Source organism: Morone saxatilis, unplaced genomic scaffold (assembly GCF_004916995.1).
Source record: "Morone saxatilis isolate NCDOM2014 unplaced genomic scaffold, NCSU_SB_2.0 Contig17, whole genome shotgun sequence".
Classification (NCBI taxonomy): domain Eukaryota; kingdom Metazoa; phylum Chordata; class Actinopteri; family Moronidae; genus Morone; species Morone saxatilis.
In genome coordinates, this window is record NW_023339729.1 from 22583420 (window position 1) to 22607805 (window position 24386).

The following is a 24386-nucleotide window of genomic DNA, read 5'->3' on the forward strand; positions in this document are numbered from 1 at the left end:
ATCAAGTAAGAGAATAGGGAGAGAAGGAGACAGACACTGAAAGACGATGCGCCATATATTCAATATTAATCCACCTCAGTAATATTTTAACAGCTTTAAAAAATCCAATCCTGAGCATATTGCCTCTGACTGTTGGCATGATTATCAGCCCCCATGCTGCCCCAGTCCTCAGAGCACTGTTCTAGAACTGACCCCAAAACTGGGACCTCAGACACAGCATTTAACTCCGATCCTGTGGTGCTCAGCTAATACCAACATTTCCAATGGAAATACTGCACAGCCAATCACTATCGAAACCTTTCACACCCTCTCAACCAATTTCGCACAGTAAATCCAACCCCATCCTGAAACCACCCTAAAACTCATGATGAATTATACGCCTCTCCATGTCTGTGGGATCAGGTCGTGATGACCCTACATTGCCAGACAGTGGTCATCATATCTGAGCAAGAGAGAGGTCGAGGAGGTATGGTTTAAAAGGAGTCTCATCAATACTCGTATGCTAAGACCTATTCCCCTTGCTCCCACTGCTTCGCCATTTAAACTTTAAAAACACCCAGATCTGCGATTGTGGCCTGTTCAGACAGGTGACACAAAGACCTCAAAGGAAATGAAATGATGATATGAGCTAAAGATGTTTCTGAAATAGAAGGTGTTAATCAATGTAGTAACTAAAATTGTGAAATTATTTAAATCATATCATATTTTGGCCAACATGGCATCACATTGTGTCTATACTGTCACTGCGACAGTGAGAAAATGTTGAGACAAGAGTACAAAACATGGCTTGCCATTACTAATGGTGCAAAAAGTCTTTGTCTATGTACCCTTCATATGTCTACGTGTATGCATGTGTGTTTGTGTGTGTGTAGACCAGAGTGCAGGCATTGCATGTGTCTGTGTGTAAGGTTTTAGGTAAAGGAAAAGGAGCAGCAGAATGTGTGGGGCAGGGTGTCTCACTAACGAGGCTTTATAGCTGTGGGATGCGAGTCACACACACAGACAATGGTCAAGGGAACATTTAGTGTCTTCTCTCCATTCCTCACACATCATGCTGAGGCAGCTTTTACTTAGTCACCCTTCTCTGTCCTCCCTTCCAAGACACACCGAAGATGAAAACATCCTCCTTTGTTTTGCCTTATCAAAAAATTTTGCTTGCAAAGAGTTTGCCTCTAACAACAGGTGAATGTTGGGCTAACAAGACACACATGGGAGGCATCAGCACAGTCTAGCCCTCATTTATGTCAGTTTACAGTGAAATAATATTTGATTTGGCTCACAAAAAATAATAATGTTAATTCATAATATATATGTATATATATATATATATATATATATATATAATAGAAAACAGTACCTTATAATATAAATATAAGTTATACAGAGTGAAAAAAACAGCATATGTTTTGCTTTACTAAAAATAGCTGCCTCAAACTCAACCATTAGAAACAGGGCACTTGGTTGCTTTGACAACCCCGGATGATTAACTGCTACTAGGCTAGACTCCATTATGTCAGCATAATTAGGCAGTGTTTACCATCAATGACCCACTATTTGTAAGGTAAAGTATCTCATTTCTGATGTTTTGATTTGATTGTTTAATTGCTGTTGTTGACCTTACCTTTTTTTTTTTATTGTCCTTATAGCTTCCATCTAGTGTGAAACTGCCCCACCACACAGTCTAATGGTGAGTGAATATGCAAAATGTGTTACTGTATCTAACTCCAGTAGGAGTTTTATTTTGAAAGTTTTGGCTGGAGAACTTTATTCTTAATTCTGGATAACTTGACACTGATGGAGCAAGTCAGAGCATGTGACTTGTCCCCTCTCCTCCTCCTCACAGTACACCCCATTTCTAACATCCTTTCTTTCTTTCTCTGCCTGGCTTTCTCACCAGCCAGCGACTCCGGACAGTGTGTGTCTGTGTGTGTGTGTGTGTGTGTGGGCGGAGGGTGCTGCTGTCAGAGAGATGATGCTCCACAGTCACACTCAGCAGGCATGTGGATTCACTAAACCCAAAGGTGTGGCAGAGCTCCAACACAATACCTTTAAATCAGCTATGTCAGGTTTCAGTGGACAAGGAATCACTAGTGGCCGATACTGTACAACATAAAGCAAAGTATTTATAACAGTTCAAGTTTTTTATACATATAATGTGTTTATTATTACTGGTGCATCCACATGTCATCAGCATTTTATTGTCTGGTCAAGGAGGATTTATTCATGTGGGGTCATGGGAGATGATCTATGTGTCTACTGTAATCTAATTAGCAACTTTAGCTGTCAAATGGGCCAAAATGTAGGCGTTTCCCCTCTGAAATGTAGTGGAAAACATATATAAATGGCATAAATATTTAAAGAGTACAAATACCTCAAAATTGTACTTGAATAACCTAGTAAATGTACTTTTGTTACTGTTCATAATTTACCTTCAGTTCATTTAAATCCATATTATAAAGTGCATGAAACATTCAGAGCGTTTCCTTTTGTTTAAAGATGAGAAAAGCTGTATCTGTCACTTCTATACAAGTACCTTTCTCTGCATGCCTCTCTTCTTTCTTTCTCCCCCTCTTCTTCCATCTGTCATCCCTCTTTCATCAATATCAATCAATTGCCGCACTATTTATCCCTCAACCTCAAATACAAGATAGATTTTACAGCAGGTGAGACTTAGGTGATACCAACAAGGCAGAGAATGAAAAAAGAAAATTAGGCATTCTGAAAGTCTTAAAATAGTGCTGAAACTCAACTACTGCTCATTTTTCTGGGGGCTCTATCCAATTCCCCGAAGCCCCCCTGGCAGTCCCTAGATCCCACTTCGGGAACTAATGTTAGTACTACAGTATACAGTAGGTCTAAGCAAACAGCTTTCAGGGAGTACTCGACTTAAATACTCTCCTGCTATTTTTTTTATAACTAGATATGCCCTCTTAATAATTTTCTGGGGATGTTTTGTTTGATGTTTACACTCCATTAGACAGAAAACAAGAGTCCCACGGTAATGTCTCTGAGAGGCTATAATGCTCATTACATGCTTGAAAACAAATTTGGATGGATTAAAAATAGACTGACAACTTTGATATTTTTAGATCCTACTTGCGTGGCAATAAATTATAGTTTTCCAGGAGGAAAGCTATGTTGTTACCGAAATCAGAAGGGTTCATCCTCCGTGCAGTGGCCTTTTTCCGGTAATCTCAGACTCACCTTAGACTCAGCTCTGCATTGTCAAGGTGTGTTCAAACTATACGTGAAGAAGATTTTAGTGGAGACACAATTTGAGCAAAAAATTCAAACACTTATTCTGATAAATGTACAGATACAAAAGGTCGGGAAAAGGGAGAGAAGTTCAGACTCCACGCTCACTATGCTTCTAGTTAGCTACAGCTAAGATGTGTAGTTGGTACTTTGGCTGTTTGGGGCAAATAAACACTTCAGTGGGTAAATTTGCGCAATTAATGCAAGCTGAAAATATTATCAGCGTGTCAGATCAGTCTGTAGATAAAAACTGCTCATTTTATGGTAATGAAAACACAATGATCTCTATATTCAGGCGATTATACTTATATTGTATTCCCTTTCTGCCAATAGATCCTCCTAAATGTTGCACACTGGACATTTAAATTACAACTGAGGCTGATGGGAGTGTGGTTTATAGTGTGTTTATAGTACAAACAGGTGATGAATTCGAAACCTTAATAAATGATCGGAGAAATATAACAAACAAAGGGTCATAAAATGGTTTACTGAGCAGAGTTTCAGGCTCTTAAAGCTACTCCAAGGAGCACATAAGCTGTTCTTGTGGTGGACCATTACCTGGCTGACACACTTTATGCTGTTTTTTATTTTAATTCGTCACTTATATCTTCTCATGACTTAAAGTGGACAAGTGGACATTGTTATCTGTTGATGGTGCCGGATATGAAGTCAATCTGCTTCATCCTTGACTTGGACTTTCAGACTAACAGACCAACAAATTCCCCACTGGTGTGGCTAAAAACTGAGATTAGATTTTCACTCAGAGTAGGGAAACACCGTGCAATACCCAATCAACAGCAGACAGACTTCACACAGCTATCATAACTCTTACAGCAGCAGCCAGCAGCAGACATCAAACATTTAGTGTATCTCAACAACAGTGTTTAAGTTATCTAGGACACATTCAACACACAAAAACTCACACACACCTCTTTCTCTCCCCGAGAAGAAAACTGATGAGCGTTGTTGGGACCCCCTGTGTATGTGTGTATGTTTCTCTGTGTGTGCGTTGGTAGTAATCAGTTGTTATTGGGTCTCCCACTCCCACTCCCATTCCTTTCCCCCCTTCCTTCCAGCTCGTCTCATCCTTCTCACACTTACTGTCTCGTGTAACTCATGCAAGACTCTTTCTGCTCCACAGGATCATTTCATGCATTTTTTACTCCAACTCTGTCACTGTGGTGTGTTCAAATGATGGTTTACATTAGTCACTGAAACTGAAATACACACACACACACACACACACACACACACAGGCGGGCAGAAATACATTTCCTCTGTTATCGGTTGAGGATGGGTATCTAGGCCAAACATTATTATCGGTGTGTGGTGGCGCCCCTTGGGTGTGTTTCCATGGTGACCATCACATAACATTATATATGGGGATGTGTTTTATTCCATGCCATTGTCACGGATACACACACTGTGGGAATCAATTACAGATCAATAATCCTGATCAGTCATTGAATTTCCCATGACAACCACCTGAGGGCACATCCTGATGCAAAGCGCAAACACATGCATACTGTACATGTACAGAAACACAGGAGCACGGTGACACTGAGCCTGCCTACTACTTTACTTGACCTTGTTACATTAGTAGTACACGAACAGTGTCGGTGTCTGCTTCTTAAAGTTTCCGTTTTTAGAGAAGGGGGACAAAGGAGACAACAGTAATTATGCGTCTCTGTTGACTGTAAATCTGTCTTTTCTGCCTCTGTCTAAATGTTACCTGGCACATATTAAATAATTACAGGGTATATACAAGAAAGCAATCAGAAGAGTAGGAAAAACAAGGTGACAATACTGATGTTTTGAGTAAGTAGTTATGATGTATTTAATTCAAAATTACTAGTAAAGAAATACACTGTAATAAGTACTGTATGAGATGTTTAAAGCTATAATTTTTACTTTACTATTGGATGGATTGCCATTAAATTTTGACATTCATGGTCCCCAGACAAAATTAATTAATTAAGAATGACTGACTTTGGCAATCCTCTGACTTTTCCTCTAGTGCCACCAGGAGGTTGACATTTGTGATACTGAGTGAAAAGTCTCAGCAACTGAAGAATGAATTACCATAAAGTTTGGTACATTGATGTTCCTCTCCGGACAAATTTGGTGATGATCTTTTCATATAGTGCCATCATCAGGGCACAATTTTAATTGGTCCCAAGTTTGGTTTTTGATCAAATTCCTGCAAAATGAATAGCTTACCCATAATCTTCAGCTGTATTTTGTGTTTGGTGCTAATTAGGAAATGTTAGCATTCTTACACACGAAGCTAAAATGTTGACACGGTAAACATTATACTTGCTGAGGATGACTGAGGACTCTCAGTGTTGTTATATATACTACAGTATTAGATACACCTAGCTAAAACGAATGCAGTCTTATACAACAGTCCTGCAATAAATCCAGTCTTCATGAAGGTTATAATGTTTGTTTTTTGATGAAAATGTAGAAGGGTACTGATTCAACTTTATGATCATTTTGGGAAACTCAAGTTTGTGGTGTATTACATTATACTGAGAAGTGTTTCTCATATTTCGTGTACCCTCATTGATATAAATGGGTTATCTGCCATATTACCCTGTAATGATGTTACCATGCTGTCTTATTATTGTATCTGTAGCCTGTAATTCAATTTATTAAGTCTCTCTTAAATACAAAGTTGTTACCCCCTTATTTCCTAACTTCTTCTCTTCTTACATTGTCCCTAAATGTGCCCTCGTATAGATACCCAGTAATGTTTTATTGATACATGTATGTGCGTGTATGTGCAAAATATTTGCACGCTAAACTAAAATGTTACTGCATTTGTAGTCACAGTCTTTCATACAGAAAGTTACGGTTAGAGCCACAAATCCAAGACACCAGTCATTTTTTCACCAACATAATAGGCTGCTCATACTCATATTTTGCTGTATTTTAGACAAACAACTGGAGGGATTCTACCATGCAGTGACATTTCTGACTCATCCTTTTTATTAGTTCCAGGAAACATATAAATCTGTCAGACAATACATTTCCACACTCCACTCTCCTCTCTCTCTCTCACAGCTTTTTCTTCACTGTGTTTGCAAGCATAAATGCACAGTGGTCCATACAAACGCATGGGCAGCCATGCACACATAGCCAGCCTCTTTCATACACATTACATTTATGACAGAGGATAAACGAGACTTAGGTTGCAAACCAGTCAGTGGAGAAGCATCTTTTCTGACAATCGGCAGAAGTGAAGTTGCTTAGCAACCTTTGGCCTTGATGACAGGATATGATGTCATGCTTGTAAGACAAAACACAAGCAGACACACAAACTCACAGGCACAGAACAGGTGCACGCATGCACACACACAGATGGACACACAGACACACGTATGCAGAGTGAACCTTGCAGGATGGTAGATGGAAGCAATAATGAGTTGTGAAGATAATCTGGGCAGGGGTTAAAACAATATATTAATCTTCTCTAATGGTCTCACTGATCTCTGAATCCATTAAGGATGACCTTACATATATACACACACACATGCACACAAACACACCCATACAATGCATGGACTAAGCAGAGAATGTGCTTTTATGTACTGCTGTTTGAGGAGAAAATACATCTGCTGCTCTCTCAACCCGTGTGTGAACCCATCTTCTGCCTTCAGCCTGTTTTATTTGTGATCTACCAGTCACGCCATCTCTCCGACTAGATACACACACTAACAACATGCACACATAGACACACAAACACAATGAAGCTTATTGCTGTGTGCTCTGGGAGAATGAGAGAGAGGTACTGACATGTAGAGCTGTATTTTTGGAGCTGAGGCATATAAGAGAAGATTTTTATTGTTAATCTGTTTCCCTTCCATGTTAAAAGTTGTAGGACTTACAGCTCCACACAGTGTTCAGTCTGTCTCACTGCACTTGTTTCCTTCTGGGACGTTTTATTTTAATTATTCATGTTTATAAAGGAATGGGCTGCCAAAGACCCTGAAACTCACCACTCTGTCAGAGGAACTGCTTTCGAGGACATACTCCATCCTCTCTGATCCAGTTATTTTCAAATATATCTGATACTCCATTTGCTGAAGTACATCTTTGTTCTTTTATCACCTAATATGTCTATATATATAAAGGCCCAGACATTATGTCCATGTTGCTGTAACTGCATGGGAAATAAAACATACAAAAGTCTGTTTGACTTCTTAATTAACAAAAAAATATAAATAGAAAATTTTAATTAGTGCAATGCACCTGTGTTTACACACTGATAGGTGGTGGGAGCACAGAGGAGCAAAATGTGCACTGGAACGCAGGAAACTAATGTATCGTGACACACAAATGACAGCCCAACTAATTAAATTCAGGTCTCAACTAGTAACATGAGTATTATAATATTAAGATCACAGAAAAAGGTGCAATATACACAAGGAGCAAAAGCAGAAAGAGGAGCCAACTGTCTGTTGACAAAGTTTTAAGGTGATATTCACTGTCAAGTTGAGTTAACTCTTGTAAGATTAGAGGTCAAAACAGACATCATAAATGAACCTGTATATGAGCATGTGTTCTCCAGTAAGACTATGGCATCCTTAGTTACTGTAAAAAGTGGAGCAGTTTACTTTACACTGCGTTAAATAATATATTGTAGTAAGAATAAATCCATTGTATTATGTTGGAATGTTGCAAAGCAAGTTTTATCATCATTTAGTAGGTGAGATTTCATCACCTTCAGCACTTTTATTGTTATGCACCATTTAAGTAGCTTACACCCACTGTTGGTTTACAAGGCTCAGTACCAGTTGAGAAACTGGTGTTGGTGTTTACAGTTATTAATGTTGGTGTTGATTAAATATTAAAAGATACTGTATGATATTTATTAGCCACAGCCCAGACGAAGCCAAGGTTACACTGTGTTCATAAAAATTTTAACAGACAATATTTCTACGTGTGTGGGTTGGGAGAATCTTTTTACTCCATATGAACTTCTACTTAAAAAATGTTTCTTCATTCATTAAATCATTATTTGTGTTAAAAAAAACAACTATATAAATAAAGCTTTACTTACTTACTATTACGAACACCTGAAACACTTTAATGTTGCACTCAAAGGTCTTAAAGATTCAAACACTGATAAAATACTCCAGAGACTTTTTCATGAGGTCAAAACATTTTAATTAAAAAAAACACAGGAACAACTCATTTGTAAGAACACTAGTCCTCCAACATGTCCCAATTCTGTCACATTTCACTTTCACACCGACACACATTCACTCACTCAAACAACGTGATAGACAGCTACTGCACCTTTGGAACAAAAACATGCAGACTGATTTTCCATTATTAATAAACACATCCTAAATTTATACAATCCAGTGTAGCACGGATGCATAAAGGTTTGTTTTAACTTAAAAGGACCATATTGGTGATTTTGCAAGTGTTAGCACATTAAAGTATCGCAAATACTGTACTGCTGACCATCCCCAAGAGTTTTATACTTTCCCAGGTAGCTACTGCAGCTATTCATGTTAAATTGGGTAGGAAAATCAATTTGCAGAAGTGTAACCTTGCTCAGATAGGTAATCTATCAGGAAACATTTTTTTGCCTTCATTTTAAATTTACATCAACTTGGACCTCAAAATCAAAACAAAACACTGTACTGGTATGAACTAAAACCAATGGGCTGCATAAGCATGAGATTATAAATGTTGAAAATGGTTAGCAGTAAACAAAATTATATATTTTCTTGAGTTAACGTGCTAAAACATGCAAAACCGCAAGTACAGTCCTTCAAAAAAGAGCTTACAACAGCCCTCATAGCAATGAAGGTTATTCAGCCTTTAAGCCTTGAACAGCACGCAGGGATGTGAGCAAAATAAACTCAGGAAAAATTATTATTGTGTGAAGCAATAGTTAATCTCTATTTACAAATGAATCAGAGGCAGAGAAACAGCAATTCCTCCTCTACAAAGAAGCAATCACATCCCTGAGTACAGTAATTGTTATTCCAATCATTTAGATTGACTGCTGTGTGATCAGTTATTATCATAAAGTCCTTTCTGTCGGCTCTAGGTTGATCACAGTAGTGCAGAACAGCATTTCTCCCGAGTTTTTCCTGACCCAAAGTCACCAAAGACGCTCACATTGATGATTAAAGAAGCCTCAGCAGCAGTCGTAATGCTGCAATCCAGGCACAACAAAGTACCGCATCAGTTTCTGCAGTGAAACTGAGTGTTAGAATAACAGCCAGACAGCCCTTCTTCAGATTCACAGACAATCAAACACACATTTCAACCATTCCCTTAGAGTGGCACATGGAGCAGCATGCCAGTGTTAGCTGATATTTGTAGGTACATCATTATCTCCTTATTAACAAAGCAGCAGTCCTAGCTTAGCCCCCACGTTAGCACGGAGCCCCTTCCTCTGCAGTCTCCAGCTTCTCCTCCTCTTCATCTCCATCTTTGTCTTTGTTCTTTTTGTGTTTCTTTTTCTTGTGTTTGTGCTTGTGCTCCTTGTGTTCCACTTCTTTGTCCTGGCCGCTGTGCTTCTTGTGCTTTTTGTGTTTTTTATGTTTCTTGTGTTTCTTCTTCTTCTTGTCTGCTGAGGTGGTTCCCGAGCCACTGTGGAGGCTCAGGCTGGGGCTGTGGGAGGCTTGGCTGAGGGACGGACTTGGGCTGCCGCTCCTCCCTCTCTCCGTGTCTGAGCCTTCGCCTTCGCTGTAGTCGGGCACAAAGGCTGCCTCATCGGTCTCGCGACCCAGGTCGGAGCACAAACGCTGTCTCCTTGGCTCTGGGCCACGACTCTCCTCTCGTCCTCCGCCACCTCGGCCATCTCCTGCTCTCTCTTCCTTTCCTGTGACACCTCGGCCCTCCTCTCTTCCCCCTCTCCCCTCCTCTCTTGCTGCAGCTCTCCCTTCCTCCCTCACAGTTTTTGTTTTGGTTGGTTTGTCAGAATTTGTCTGTGCCGCCCTGCCACCTTTACCCTCTTCCCTCTGTGCTCTCCCCTTCTTCTCTTCCCTCACTACTCCTTTCCTCTCCTCCCTTGCGCCATCCCGGCCTTCGTTCCTGACAGCTTTAGGTGCTTCATTCTGCACCTCTCTGCCTCGGCCCCTCTGCGGCACTGGTGAGGGCTCCTTGGGTGCACTAAGACCGTTTTCCTGGCCTTCTTCGTCATCTTCTCTCTCCCATTTGGAGCGGGGAGGAGGCTGAATGAGCGGTTCCTCCCTGGTCGGGCTGGGTGCTGGGCTAATACTGGGGCTGCGGCCATGGCTGTTCACAGGGCTAGATTGGGGCTCGGCAGATTTGGAGGATACACTCTTCTGGTCTTTGTCTGAGTCCCGCTTTGTTTCTTGAGTTGACCTAGTGCTGAGGAAAAAACAAACATATTTGGTACTGAACCGGTTTAACATTGCACTCCTAAAACACTGTTGGACTCACGATGGACAGTTCAAAACAAAAATGGTCAAAATTAATGTGGTGAGAGGACGCAGACATATTTTAATTTCACAAATTCTTCTATTTGTGAAAACCTGCAGCCTATATTACCCACAATGCAACTAGGCTCCTGGTTGGTTGCTTGGTTGGAGATGTGGGTGTGTTCAGCTGGTAGCAGCATATGTAGCCATGAGCCTCTAGCAACTATTTCTTTAAATTTAGTCTCAACACTAGTAGCTGTTCAAATACGTTACCCAACAAGACATTCAATACTACTGACAGGGATGGAGTTTTGATACCCATCCCTAAAGAAAACTACAGAAAATGTCAATTAATCTATTTCCTATTGCCCTGTTAGCTATCAAAAGCTGACAGGAAATAAAGTCAGACAAAACATGTCCTAAAACAGTGGACACACTCACCTAGTGGAGCCCAAGTTGTGACTCGTCAGAGCCTTACGGTTGATCCTGGGTCTGTTCTTCACAACAGACTCTGCACCATCTTTCACTGCAAGAGAAGGAGGGGGGAGGAGGAGAGGAAACGAGTTTAATCAATGCTTAATTAGACACACGCATTGGCACAAGACAAAATCAGAGTTAGCATCTTGCACACATACAGAGATTCAAATTACCTTCTTTGTGAGCAGCAGCTGGTTTTTCTCCTGAGGGGACAGTCCTCTCCGTTCTGTCCTTGGACACACTCCTGGGAAATGAGACAATATAATTACATGCATTAACAACTGTGTTTACAGAACCACTATAAGTTACCTCTATATCATGCTTTCTTTCAATCATGGATATGGATGGTGGTTTGACAAGCAGCAGGGAAACACATGTAACCGACCTGTCAGATTTAGCAGCTCTTTCTGATCCCTCCCCTTTCTCCTTAGACGATATGCTCGGTTTCTCCTGATGGTCTACCACTTTCTTGGTGATGGCTGATTTCTCTCCGATGGTCATTTTATCCAGAGAGACAGATCTCCCTCCTGCACTTCCACCGCCGGAGTTCTTTCGTTCTGTCCTCATCGACCTCTCTCCTTCAGCATCTCTCTCTCCTGTACCTGCTACCTTTAGTGAACCCGACCCAGAGACTCTGTCCCTCTCTCTATCAGACGCCATGCCTCGGTCTCTGTCTGATCCTGAAACTTTGTCTCGGTCAGATTCCTGAAACCTCTGTCTCGGGTCAGAATCCTGAACTTTGTCTCGGTCAGATCCTGAAACTCTGTCTCTGTCAACTCTGTCTCTGTCTGATCCTGAAAGTCTGTCTCTGTCAACTCTGTCTCTGTCTGATCCTGAAAGTCTGTCTCGGTCAACTCTGTCTCTGTCTGATCCTGAAACTCTGTCTCGGTCAACTTTGTCTCTGTCTGATCCTGAAACTCTGTCTCGGTCAACTTTGTCTCTGTCTCGTTCAACTCTGTCTCGGTCTGACCCTGAAGCTCTGTCTCGGTCAACTCTGTCTCGGTCAACTCTGTCTCGGTCTGACCCTGAAGCTCTGTCTCGCTCTCGGTCCACTCCAGAGTTTCTGCTCTGCTCTCTGTCTGAGCCCTGCAGTCTGTCTCCAGCACTTCCTGGTCTCTCTCTGGAGACTCCCCTCTCAGCAGATGCTGACCGCTCCTTTCTTCCAGCACCTTCGGCCATACTGCTGGGTCGGTCTCCTTCAGAGATGTTAGCAGCAGCTGATCGGTCCGAGGCGGATGTAGTCTTCTCTGAACCCGACGGGGCTCTGTCAGAGGTTGCTGTCTCAGTGCTGCCTTTTCTCCCCAGATCTCTGTTTAACTTGATACTCCTCTGGGGCAGTGGAACCTGAATGTGGATGAAAGCATATACAACATGTTACAGGTTAAATCAGACAGTCTACACTTTTATGGCAATGATAAGTTCTGAAATAATAATCAACTAATATTTTTAATTATTTATCAAATAAAAACACCAAAGATTCTCTGGTTCCAGCTTCTCAAATTCAGTGGTTCAGGGTTTTCAGTTTCTTAAATAATTGAAATGTGAATGGTTAATGTTATGACCTAAAGAAAAAAAGCCATTTGAATTTCAGCTTGGACTGAAGAAAATTTTGATTTTTTTTTATTTAGTACTTGTTAAACATTATTATTCAATGAATTTGAAAAATCTAATTTAACTTGCAACTAAGAAATCTGTTTATTATCAACTGATCTGCCAATTTTTTTCTTAATTGATTGTTTGGTTTATAAAATATTAAAAAAAATACAATTTCATAAAACCAGGGTTGACATATTGAAGCTTGTTTAACCAACCAAAAGTCCAAAACCAAACATATTCCATTTACAACACATGACCACAAAGAAACACAAAGAAGTACCAAAAACCACACAATCAATTGAGAGATCAATTTTGGCCTTTAAAATATATTTGATTATCAAAAAAAAATAAACATTAGCTGCCACTTGGTAAATACAAGAAAACAACGGATTTAAAATGATTGCAGATAAACAGATCGGTAAATACCCTCTCTAAAAACCTTTCCTAGTGTTTCAATAAACCCACCTGAAGGTCCCTTAAAGATCTGATGGATCCTCGATCTGTATCTCCCCGACCCATCTCACGGCTCCCTGGTAGGGGGAGAAGACCAGGCCTGTCTGAAGGGGGTGGGAGTCTGTGGAGCGGGGGCTGATGAGACATATGCGAGTGGGAGATGACATCGCCTCCAACCCCGAGCCCATCGATTCTCCTCAGCTTTCCAGGAGGAGGTCCGAGTAAAGAGCGACCCTCCTCTCCCATCCTCCTCCGACTGTCCACTGGGGAGGCTGGCCGGTGGAGGAGTGGGAGTATGTGTTGATGGGGGATGGGGAGGAGACCACTGCTCTGTGGAAGATCTCTCCTCCCACGGATGTCGTGGCCAGGTCGAGGGCCGTCATGAAGAGAGGGATGATGTAGAGGCAGGTTCTGGGGGGGCAGTAAGGGGGTCTTCAGCAGGGCAGGCCTCACTGCAGAGCTTTTACCCTTTTCCTTTTTAGGGGTAGTTGAGTTGGAGGCATCTTCTGGTTTGGCTTTACTGGTCTTTAACGGTTTAGCGACAGAAGAGGAGGAGGAAGATGAGGAGTCTTTCTTTTTGGTCACCACTACTTCTGCCGTCTTTTTCTTCACCTTGTCACTCTTCACCTTTGTGCCCTCTGTCTTCACTTTAGCTTTTACCTTTTGACCTTTTGAATCTTTCTTCGTCTTATCCGACTGAGTCTTTGACGTTGACTTGGTTGAGGGTTTAACGGGTGCAGCAGGGCTTTTAGAGGCTGGGGCTTTAGTGGTTGCAGCGCCAACCGGAGGCTTTGAGGAGATGGGAGGGGTTTTAATGAGTGAAGGGATTTCGTCCATTGGTTCATCTCTGACAGGAGTTGCATCACCTCTGTCCACTGACTGGTGTGATGTTTCTGATTCATCCCCAGTCTTCTTCTTTTTTACTTTCTTTGTCTTCAGGACTTTAGCGCTGGACTTGGTCCCTGATGAGGAAGAGGATGGAGGATGGTGAGGTGGAGCGCCTCTCTCGTCCCTCCCTCTTCTTCCTCTGCCCTGGGGAGAGTAATCTCTAGATAATGGGGACATTCTGTCCCTCTCCCTGTCCCTGCTGCCACGACCTCTGTGATGCAGCGATGGATGTTGGTTGTCATAGTCTTTGTAGTATTTGTTGTACCAGTCTGCATACTCCTTCTCCCACTGTCGGTACCTTTCTCTTTCCCAGCGATCATGGCCCCCAGGACTCGGACCCTTCAGTTCATATGGTGGCAGCTCCCGAGGAGGTGGCTTTCGTCCACCAGGGCTGCGGCTCCGGAAGCCACCAGGGGAGCGAGACCGTGATCTAGACCTGTAGGGTCCTGCTCCTTCTGGTCCCTCCCATCCTCCTCCCCTGTAGGTGGGAGGAGAGCGTGGTGATCCAGAGCGCCGATACCCATAAGACCTTGAACGAGAGCGGGACCTCGTCCGGGAGCGTCCGTAACTGCGTCCATTGCGTCTAGAATAGGGGGAGCGGGGATAAGACCGGCCATGGGAGCGTGAACGGGAGCGGGATCGACTGGGAGAATAAGAGTAAGACCTGGATCTTGATCTGGATCTTGATCTAGAACGAGAGTAAGAACGGCTGAATGGAGAGCGACTGTATGACCGCGACCTAGAAAAATAAATGTTTGAGAAGACCAGAAGGAAACAAGGGGAGAAAGAAAGCAGATTTTACGCAAAAATGTAACAAATGGAAAATGGCAATGTAACAACAAGGATGCATGCTTATGCATATGTCATTAATTTAATAACTACAACCAATTTTAATACGACATGAAGTTACCTGGAATAAGACGGTCTCCGTCTCTTTGGTGCATTTCTGTACTTCATTAGCTCTTTGTGGAAGTCTTTAGTAAATTCATCCAGTTTGGATGTAACACTGTGGACACAAAGACAAAAAGAAAAACTTTAAAAACTACTCCAGTGTCAAAGTTTTTATCTTACTGAATCCCTTACTAATCCCAAACCAGAGTGATGTTAAATGTAAATTCCACATAAGTCATTAGCTGCCTTTGTAGCAGTTTGAAGACCCAAAAAGAAAAAGAAACAACTTACTTGTCCTGTCGGTGGTGGCGTTGTCTGTAGAAATCTTCCTTAGAGAGGGGGGGCTGAGAGAGGGAGGGTGGAAGAGGGAGAAGAGGGGGCTGGGCACCAGGGGCAACCCAAGGAGGGTTGAGCACTGGTGGTCCAGGGGCATAGACAGGTTGTGGCTGGTAACTGATGGCAGGGGGAGGGATAAGGCTAGGACCAGAGGTGTACGGAGGGGGGTAGGGCTGAAGTGGGGGTGGGTACAGCGACGGAGCTGGGAACACCGGAGGAACAGGTGCAGTAGGTGGAGCTGTCTGGAGGTGAGGGGAGGGGTGCTCTCCTCTACCTCTGAAAGACCTGGTACAAAGAGAGGGGGCAGAAACCATTGTGAGAACCAAATATTACAATACAAAGTTGTGATGGATTAGATCTCATAGACCTTACCTCTCCCAGTGTCTGCCTCCCCCCCTGTGAGAGTGTTGGGGCCGTGACTGGTGACCTGATTGAGTATAGAGACAGTTTGTTAGTGGCTGAATGTCTTTCTTTCGAGCTCACTTAATCTCCTTAAATAACCTAAATTAAACCTCTTACCTGAAGGATGAGGCGGCCTCACTGGTGGCGGGTGGCCAACAATACTTAAATGGTAGTTCTGTGGGAGAAATGTAGTTACCTCATCAGTTTCTCAGGTTCAGGGATACAAAACTAGGTGCAAAGGACAGTCAAAGGTCTGCAGATTTTCTGTTTAACTTGGTGCAAAATAATAACAATAATATTAATATTAATCCTTTCCTTTAATATGCAGCCCTTCTAAACAGTGAAATTCAACCATTAACTAGTCAGAGAGTATATAAAGTTATTCTGTTTTGCTGTAGCCTTTACATGCGTGTCAACAAGTAGATAGGATGTGTCAATAATCAGTCAATATTTAAAAACAAACTAAGGTTATTACAGTATAATAGTAATAATATACATTTATTTTCCTCATCACATTTGTGCAATTGTAAGATTAATATTATTGGTTGTTGCATTTATATCAGCCACATCAGCTCTCTTAGCCATAAACTCAGCCCTAACAATAGTAACAATGAGCTTGAGTTGTCACGTTTATTTTTCATCAGAAAATTAGCTGTCACTTATTTCTTTAGTCATGTTACTTGTGAGGATATCTGGCAGTACACCTTTACTCAGGCGATGAAAGCAGACTCACCTGTGATCCACTTTCTGAGGTCCCCGATGAGTCTGGTGTCACAGTGGGTTCTGGATCTGATTCTCTAAAACATAAACAGACACATACGGCCAATTAAAAGGGCTCTTCACTTCAAACATCGCTTCTTTAGACACTATCTCAGACTCAACTTACCCTGGTGGGGGAGGTTCACCCTGGCTGGTGGAACGCATAGGAGAATGGTGATCAACAACAGGTGGAGGGGCTGGTGAAGCATCTTGTACTTCAACGGAAGCATGAGGAGGAGTAGGAGCAGAAGGAGCAGCAGGAGCAGCAGCAGTAGTAGCAGCAGCAGAAGCAACAGGTGCAGGGGGAGGGACCTGGGCCTGAGGGGCGGTGGAGGGTGCGCTTGTTGAAGGGTGAGTGACATTGGCTAGCAGTGGGTCCTGTTGTCTTGAGTGCAGAGGCCTGAGCAACTGGGGGCGTGGTGGAGGCGGGGCTGCATTTTGGAGCTGCTTGCGCACATGTTTGGTGTATCCAGTCTCATTCTTAAAATTGTTTACAGCCTGCAGGGGGAAGAACAGATCATTAAAAAAAAAAAAAACATACATGCTTTTTTATAGTTTTGTTAGAGTTGAGCTTTGAGCTCAAGTAAACTTAATCAAACAAAGCAAAACATCAAAATGCATGCATTTGAAGGGGTTACCTGTCGAAGAAACTTGTTGGCAATGAGATTATCAGGTGAAACATCTGACTGTTTGCACGTGAAGCAGATGTGCTCCTCTGAGTCCAACAAGGTCGTCCTGATACCTGAAAACAAACAGTCGCTAATTAGACGAAACCACACCAAAACAACAAAAACAAAAAAAGTATTTACACTTTTATGATAATGTAAATATTTAATGAAAGGAACTCCCCCCTCAACCTGCCTCATCTACATATATTTTAGAGCATGATTTTCTACTAGTTTTCCAGAGACTGAGCGTGAAATCATTCCAATACACAGGAGCAAGAGAATTTCCAACTAAAATTTAGGAGCTAAAAATTCTACAGCTACTCAAAATTAATAAAACGTGTCCTGGGGCTGTAGTGCTCTCAAGAGGCCACTGTTGGATAAATGAGTATTTCTGCCATTTCCACAGTGGGTTTTCCCCTAAATGACTGTTGAACAATTGTACAGAACGAGACAAATATGAGGTGGAACCAAAACACATTCAATAATATATAATTCTGGGCTTGGCAAAGACTAGTTTTGACTTCCTCCTTTTTTGATTAGTATTAATTTTGTGCCAATTTAGATTTGTATTACTGTGTAGTACAAGCAACAACTCACAATCATCGCAGTAACTGTTTCCACAGCAGGGTATAACTACAGCGTCAGTCATCAGGTCATTGCAAATGGGACACAGGAGTTCATCTGGGATCGGGTCTGAGTCATCCTCAGATGATGACTGGTCATGTGGAACAAACGGAGGGCGCTCCTTCTTTCCTTGTGCATACGCCTCCCTGCATTAACAAAGATGAATTTTTTTACATTTTGAAACGATGTTACAAGCAAAAAGAAAGCAGTAAACCTATTGTGGACACAGATACAAAATGGGTTATGACAAAAGACAAATTTGACACTACTACAGGTATACTGAACAGTGTGTGATGTCCTTGGTTGACACGTACGCATCTATAGCAGGTATAGCGTATTCTCCGGTGCTGGTTAACATGGCTCCCTTGGTGCCCGGCTCTGCTTTCACCATGAAGCTCTGGGGAATGCCCTTACTAATCCTTACTTGCTTGGGACCCTCCACACTCTTATCTTGGACCTAAAAAGTTAAAAAATTGTTAAAAACAAAGTAATTATCTAAAAAGCAAATATGACTTTAGACAGTATACTGCAATGTAGTTAAGGAGACTCTGAAAATCAAATGATGCATGATAATTACCATCAGCAAAGGGCATTGCCTGATGTAGTGACCAGCCTTTCCACAACGATAGCAGGTATAGTGAGCAGGTGGAGGTCCAACTGCTTTCTTGGAGTAACTATAGAGACAAGTTCAATTATTCAGTAAATGTTTAGTAGAGCTAGAGCTCAATAACAAAGAACAAGTATGTGTATACTAACTGTATGGGGTCATATTCATGATTGGACTGAGACATCATGGCTTTAATCTTGTCCTCCTCTGATGCATTAGCGTCAACCAGGTTAGCAGTCTAAAACGCATAGTGGAGAGAGCAAATGAAGAGAAAAGAAGGACGTCAACCCCACAGGAATAAAACGCATATCTATGCGACTTAAATGTTTTCTGGAAGTACAGCCAGCATGTGTAGAAACAGTACCTTGGCGAGTTGGGCAAGTGACATAGAAGGAGAAGAATCAGTCTGCAGGAGAATCAGAGTACAGATATTAAAAGGGTTAACATGATATGTAATAGACATACAGTGGAAGATAAGAGCCCAGATAGTTCCCCACCACATCTGTGTCCATTCCCTTAGAGTCTCCATTTAAGTCTTTGCACCAAAATGAAAGCCTTTGATGAGTATTTGAAGTGCATGAAATACTACCGGCACACGAGTGAGCATTTAAATCAAGACATGATTTACTAGGCTTGTGCTTGATGTTCTTCCCTCTGCTGACAGCATTGTGTCATAATCCTTTAAGAAAATCCTCGGGTTGTGTCTATTCAGAGCCGTTTGTATTAAAGAGATCGGAGTTCAGAGAATTAAAGAAATTACACTAACAGCGATGTAATATACCAATAAGGTGACTTTAAAAAAAAAAAAAAAAAGGAGTTTTATGCCTATTAATTAACTACTTGTATACACAATGCAATTATTGTGCATTTAGTTGCTAGTTTCAAAAACATTTACTTATCCTGAAGAAGCAAAATCATTGAAAATGACATCTGTCACTGTATGAAAATCCTGGAGCGCTTTAACACTGCTTAACTTACTCAAACCACTCTTCCATATATACAAGTCTCGATCTACTTATATTCTGAGCCTTTAAGTTCTTACTATGGTAATGTCCAATGTCCAAGAGAATCTGCTTAAACACTTCAAACCTTGCACGCTATTTGGCCTTCATCAGCACATTCAAAGTGTACACTACTGACACATCCCTCTGTAGGGATCTTAAAGCTTCTCCTGCTATGGTAGGGAGAGGGTGTATTTTCTCAAAGGAATACTTGACATTTAATTTTAGCATGCAGTTTTCCCTTCACCAGGCCGCAGTGATTTAAGTTTTTTTTTACCAGCTTGTCAAAAGAGGTTGTCATAACTCTCATCAAAACCAGCTCAAGACTGCTTTCTGTAAACTAATGGGGTAGCAAGGCGTGGCGCCAAGCTGTTTCAATAAAATAAAGCAAACGGTGTTAAGTGTCAAATATGTAGAGCTAATAAGACACAACTGTAAAGCTGTTCTTTAAAAAAAAAAAAGTGCTTGATGAAGAAAAAACGAAACTAACAAGAGTTGTCAAGTGTTCCTTCCTTCAAACTGTTCCCTAAAACAGCCCCTACACCACTACAGAGTGAAGGGTGAAAGCCAGCGGAGGGGTGTCTCTGTAATGCAGGCCGGGAGCCAATGAACGGACAAAAAAAGTCGTGTTTTACAACAAAAAAAAAAAGGGCTGCTCTGCCTAATTCTTGTAATAATTTTCTTTAAAGTAAATAAACGGGCAGGGTGGGTTGTCCAGCATGATATGCAGGGCTCGGAGGAAACACTGGGTATTGCAGAATGCTGTGGAGGGAACACACAGGGATCTGGTGCAAGCGGTTCTGACACTGAACCACTGAACAACTTTATTGACAGGTTCTGCAGCTTACAGCTTACAGGACACACTACACCAGTATACGTCTCACTGCAGCAACCATGGAAGGCCTCCAGAGATTGACAAGATATTTACTTTTACTGATAATGTGTCATAGTACTTTGTGATCATGTCACAACATTATACGTCAGTGGCCAAGTCACAGCATCTCACTTATCAAAACTAGCTTTTTACTGATCCCCCAAACCACAGTTGTAACAATACACTTTGAACTAGTACCTGCATCGTTGTAAAACAGACAATTGGATATCTGAATTAATTCAAAGCATTTAACTCATTAGGATGAAACCTGTGAGCCTTTAAGGTTTAAGGGTTATGTGCAGTCCATACTCAATGCAGAATAGAACATCTTTATGGTGAAATTGTACAGGACAAAACAATTGACATTGGCAAATGTTACTGAACAACAGACTTGAGTATATTAAAGTTTAGCAGGGTTAGCTTTCAAAATAAAAATCACTGGCGAGTCTCTTCCACTCACAGAACTTAAGTCTTGTAATTGTAATCAACCTTAATTACAATAAAGCCCAGCCACACTTTACTTCGTTGGGTTCTTAAACCACATCATAAAATATTTTCACAGAAAATAAAATGACAATGAATTATAAATACAAAAATACCATATTTTCCTTTTACAAACCCCTTTAAAATACAATTGCCTGGCCTGAAGCAGGCTACAAAAGCATTTCATTATGAAATACAGTCATTAACAGTTTAAATGGTTTCTCAATCAATTATAAAGTGGCAACAGTTCGACATTTGGTCAGTTCAGAGCATTCAAAAACAATGGTGGCTAGTCTGTTGTTTCTCATCTCAACCTCATCTCAAAACTTTAATCTGCTCATTTCAAAACAGAAACACAGGGTTTTTGGAGAGAAACAACAAACTGTTTTAAACTGTGGTAACTCGAGGAAACCCTCCCAGAAAGACATCAAATAACATATAGAGGTTGAGATCTCATCACAAATGTAGCAAACACACAGTGAACAGAAGATACACACAACTCAATTATTGTTGACAGAATGTTCTCAAGAAAGGTGACTAAAGCCAGAAAGAGGGGGAGAGGGAGAGAGGTGAGAGGAGGAGGAGGAGGAGGAGAGTGTGTTGATTTTGGGTTTGTTTTACATACGGGTCTAGAAGATCCCACCACAGCTGTGTCAGAACGATCTCTGCAGAATCAAAACACAGGAGAGGAAGAAACCATCAGTTTTGGCAGAACCAGACTGACGACAGGCTCAAGAGTTCATCTATAACGGTTTACAGAGAGACGTCTGATCCTGGTGTAAACCTGTTCATAGCTCAGTGAGCGTATTTCACAATTCCAGTAACAGTTTTATATTTTAAAGTATACATACACAATGAACGTCCTGCCAGCAGGTTTTACTCCACCAATCGGAGTGCGGCGGACGATCACGGACGAGTGTTTCGGGATGTGGGCTTCATCGTCTGTGTATTCTACAAGGAATGAGAAACGAGTTATGAGAAAACATTAAAATGTGACGACAGCTAAACAATATTGCCAACACTGCCGCAGTATAAGGAATCGTATATATGTGACCTGGGTCAACTTAAAACATCAGATGTATAAAGTAAGACGTTTACAGGTGAGTTAGTTTACTATGGCAACTACAGCTTTTAAAATAATAACGGTAATGTAATATAAACTGATACAAATCTTACTTATTTAGCACCTTATTTTAATTCATCACCTACTAGATTGGTAAATTGAGGTTGGAGGTAAATACCATACACACTCAGCATTATAACATATTTAGACCATTAAAAAAACTGTCTATTGGTATTAATTAGTGTTATTGAGCTGAAACAATCTATTAAAAAATCCCCAAATATGTTAAAATGTAATAAATAAGAGCAGAAACTCACTGGTTCCCGCTTCTCAGGGGTGTTTTTTTATTAGTTTTCAGGTCTTTTCTATAATAAAAGATCTATTTAGATTATTTAGACATTATATTGGGCACTGGGAATTTGCGATGAGCATTTCCCCCTACTTTGTGATTTATAAAAACCACATAATACATCGTACAACAATCTGTAAAACAGATTTGAGCCTGACTAGAACAAAAACAGTCCTGAATTTGGTGCATCACAACACAAATCCCCACTTACATAAAAAAAAAAACAACCCTCAACCTCATCAAACCTATTAAAAACAGAAAACACCCGCCTGTCATTCACCCCCACTGCTCCCAAAAACAACGGACGACACATTTGTCACAGATTTTGTAACGTGTCAGCTGATAACGTTACCTTCTCGCGTCTGCGCATTGGTGATCTGCAGGTCGCAGTCTGTGGCCTTGAGGCGCTCTCGGCCCATAATCTGCCTTTTAAGCTCGCTGAGGGTGATATGCAGCCCATCGAAAGTGACTGTGTTGTAGTCCAGTTTGGAAGAAAACTTATAGTGAACACACGACATTTTTTTTTTTTTTTTTTTAAACAGGTCTAAGCACTTAAAGCACAAGGAGAGAGAAAAAAGAAAAAAAAACACAGGCCTGGTATGATAACAAAATAAAACAGCGTCAACAGTGAACACAGGAGGCTAAATCTGGTGATTTTAATGGGTAAACCTTCTTTATATTCGCTGAAACACTGTGGACAAAGAGGACTAAGATAAGGAAGGGTTCAGCTCGCAGAAGACGACAGATGAGTCCTTGTTATTGCCAAAGAAAAATAAGCGAGTTGCGAGGCCAGCGCGCCATTGAGCGGCGCAGTGTGCCTCTTCAGGTCTTTAAAGGTCCGTTAAAACACAACAGGGTGCCTCCAAATGCGAGAAAGTCCATCCAGCACGGAGGCAAAACCTATCACATGGATGTAAACGAGGCCAAGTCCGTCGTGAATTGTCCTTTTGGTGGAAAAGCCGCCGCGCTGCGAGCCGCTAGAGGTGGCCGAGCAGCGGGCCCGGGGGGTTTCCAGTGAGTGAGCAGTCCGTGTGGGGAAAATGTTAAATGTTGTGCCTCCTTTTGTTGGAGCAGTTCTTATTCTTTAAGTCAAGACCGAGCTCCACAAAAAAAATGAAGTCCATAAACTGTGTGGGGAGCTTCCGCAACGAGTCCACAAGTTTTATCTTTATCTGTTATCACCTCCCTCCCCCCCACTCCCCCAGAACAAAAAGATATTATTCTGAAAACCCGTAATCTGTCGTAGAAATGTGTAATTATCTTAGATACCTCGGGGATTAGTTCACGTTACCTCGCCACTCAACACAACATGAAAACACTTTGCCAAACAAAAGCGAACAGCTAAATGGTTAAATGGTGCTATGCTAACAATGTTGCCCAAGTTAACTGACGGCCAAAACGAACAAAATCCACCGGTTACGCAGCCAGGACGCAACGATTCCTCTTCGGTACACGGTTATTTTCCATGATGAAACGCTGAAAGTGGTGTATCCGGATTAATCTTCGAGTTAAATCCATAAAAAATCCATTTCGTTGGTCCAAACTGCTTCTCTCCTCGCTGTTTCATCAAAATGGCGCCTCGACCGGAACCGGATGTATCCGGGGGTTCTGCCAAAGAGTACGCACGATGCAAGAGCGATAACTTCCGCCTGTTTGTGACAATAAATAAACTACAAATTAATACGGGTTTGATTTATTTTTCTTCTGAGTAATTTATTTTTTGGTTTGTTTTTCTGAGTAATTTATTTTTTGGTTTGTTTTTCTGAGTAATTTATTTTTTGGTTTGTTTTTCTGAGTAATTTATTTTTTGGTTTGTTTTTTTTACTCAGAAAAACAACCATAAATAACATTTACTCAGAAATAGAAAACATAATATTACTCGAGGAAAAATGAGAATATAATTATCAGAAACGAAAAAATACTCAGAAACAAACAAAAAATAAATTTCTTGAAAACCAGGAAAAAAATTTACTCGAAAAAAAAAAATAATTACTCAGACCCCAGAAATTATCAGAAAACCAACCATAAAATAAATTATTGAAAACAGAAAAAATACTAGAAACAAACAAAATAAATTATCAGAGAAACGGAAAAAATATCCGAGAAAAGATAAATAATAATTATCAGAAAACAGAAAAAATTCTCAGAAAAACAAACAAAAAATAAATTCTCTGAAACGGAAAAAATTCTCAGATATAAACCAACTAGTTAAATTAATAAATTTATCGAGAAAGCCAGAAAAAATTTA

The 24386-nt window shown here is 41.1% G+C and overlaps 1 protein-coding gene across 2 annotated transcripts; it reads right to left on the reverse strand.

Moving 5' to 3' along the window:
• Positions 1-8410: 8410 nt before the first annotated feature.
• LOC118327635 (E3 ubiquitin-protein ligase RBBP6-like) lies at positions 8411-23727 on the reverse strand. Of its 2 annotated transcripts, none has more exons than XM_035661067.1 (20): positions 22491-23727; positions 21578-21677; positions 21352-21391; positions 18733-18774; positions 18518-18606; positions 18339-18435; positions 18076-18218; positions 17735-17907; positions 17108-17211; positions 16597-16967; positions 16444-16507; positions 15828-15885; positions 15681-15735; positions 15264-15593; positions 14992-15087; positions 13206-14769; positions 11530-12488; positions 11318-11388; positions 11109-11193; positions 8411-10617 (listed from the first exon to the last, which is right to left on the reverse strand). In XM_035661067.1, the coding sequence occupies exons 1-20, from the start codon at positions 22654-22656 to the stop codon at positions 9657-9659; spliced, it is 5568 nt and encodes a 1855-aa protein (XP_035516960.1). In that variant the 5' UTR covers positions 22657-23727; the 3' UTR covers positions 8411-9656. The 2 variants fall into 2 exon arrangements, with proteins under 2 accessions (XP_035516960.1, XP_035516959.1); XM_035661066.1 differs by having other exon boundaries at positions 13206-14820.
• Positions 23728-24386: the final 659 nt, after the last annotated feature.

Bases quoted from the DNA above. Each gene is read 5' to 3' on its own strand.
- LOC118327635 (XM_035661066.1), bottom strand. From the start codon at position 22,656: ATGTCGTGTGTTCACTATAAGTTTTCTTCCAAACTGGACTACAACACA. The intron at 21,392-21,577 runs GTATGTATACTT...TTGATTCTGCAG, and splicing joins GCTGGCAGGACGTTCATTGT to AGATCGTTCTGACACAGCTG. The intron at 17,908-18,075 runs GTACGTGTCAAC...TTGTTAATGCAG, and splicing joins GCTATACCTGCTATAGATGC to GGAGGCGTATGCACAAGGAA.